The sequence below is a fragment of the Coffea arabica genome, chromosome 2e, assembly GCF_036785885.1.
Source record: "Coffea arabica cultivar ET-39 chromosome 2e, Coffea Arabica ET-39 HiFi, whole genome shotgun sequence".
NCBI classification, from domain to species: domain Eukaryota; kingdom Viridiplantae; phylum Streptophyta; class Magnoliopsida; order Gentianales; family Rubiaceae; genus Coffea; species Coffea arabica.
Genome location: NC_092313.1, coordinates 55616434 through 55617550, shown reverse-complemented (window position 1 = coordinate 55617550; position 1117 = coordinate 55616434). Strand labels below are relative to the sequence as shown.

Here is a 1117-nt window from a genome sequence, read left to right as displayed (position 1 = left end):
CATTTTGACTCGTTTACGCTCGTTCGTAAGTTCCGGATCGCTATAGATAGTTCGAGTCTGCATCGTGAGTCCTGGCGAGAGCTGGGCAGGCAGTCCGCTCATCCCTTTGGTTCGCCTTAGGGGAAAGTGGGGCTGTTACAGACTGTATGGATTGCATGGACTGCAATTCAATCTTTTCTAATGGCTGAGCTAGTCATTACATTACTCCCCCCTTAACCAAATCCTAGTCTCTAGGATTGAAGGGGAAAATCTGGAAACTGAGACCTGATGACCGCTGCATCTTCCCAAGTAGCGTCATCCTGGTTCAGATTTTCCCACAAGATTAACACCTGCTCTGTAGCCCGACCTCCCCTCCTCTTAGTCCTCCTCTCCAGCACAGCTTGGGGTGCTACTCGCACCTCTCCTTGTTCATCCAGTGTGGATAGAGAATACTGGACTGGTTCCCCCTTAGTAGAGGGCTTCAGCTGAGAGACATGGAACACAGGATGGATTGCTGAACCCGTTGGCAGCTCTAGTTTGTAGGCCACTGGTCCTATTTTCTGCAGCACCTTGAAAGGTCCATAGTACTTAGCAGATAGCTTCAGGTTCCTCCTCAGGGCCACATTAGTCTGTCTATATGGTTGTAACTTGAGATAGACTAAGTCTCCCACCTCAAATCTTCTATCAGACCTGAGTCTATCAGCATTCTGTTTCATCCTATTCTGTGCCTTCAACAAATTATCCCTGAGCATCAAATTCTAGTTTACTCTTTCTGCCATCCAATCATCCACTGCTGCTACCATCGATGCTCCTGGGGTGATGTTGAGTTGTGTAGGAGTGTAGCCATACAGAGCTTGAAATGGAGACATCTTCAGTGCAGTGTGGAAGTTGGTGTTGTACCACCACTCTACTGCTACCAGTAGCCTTTTCCATTTGCGAGGTTGTTCAGAGCACATGCACCTTAAGTATGTCTCTACACACCTGTTCACTCTCTCTGTCTGACCATCAGATTGGGGGTGATAGGCAGTAGAGAAATTTAACTGAGTCCCTAGCCGTGAGAATAGCTCCTGCCAAAATATGCTAGTAAATGTCCTGTCTCTATCTGACACAATGCTGGAGGGTAAGCCATGCAATCTGA

The 1117-nt window shown here is 47.6% G+C and overlaps 1 protein-coding gene across 1 annotated transcript; it reads right to left on the bottom strand.

Annotated features, from left to right (window-relative positions):
• Positions 1-230: 230 nt before the first annotated feature.
• LOC140036349 (uncharacterized) lies at positions 231-731 on the bottom strand. The gene has a single exon (XM_072077721.1). It carries the CDS (start codon positions 729-731, stop codon positions 231-233), a length of 501 nt encoding a protein of 166 aa, XP_071933822.1.
• Between the last annotated feature and the right edge of the window lie 386 nt (positions 732-1117).

Excerpts from the sequence above, each read along its gene's own strand:
- LOC140036349 (XM_072077721.1), bottom strand. The coding sequence starts at position 731 with ATGCTCAGGGATAATTTGTTGAAGGCACAGAATAGGATGAAACAGAAT.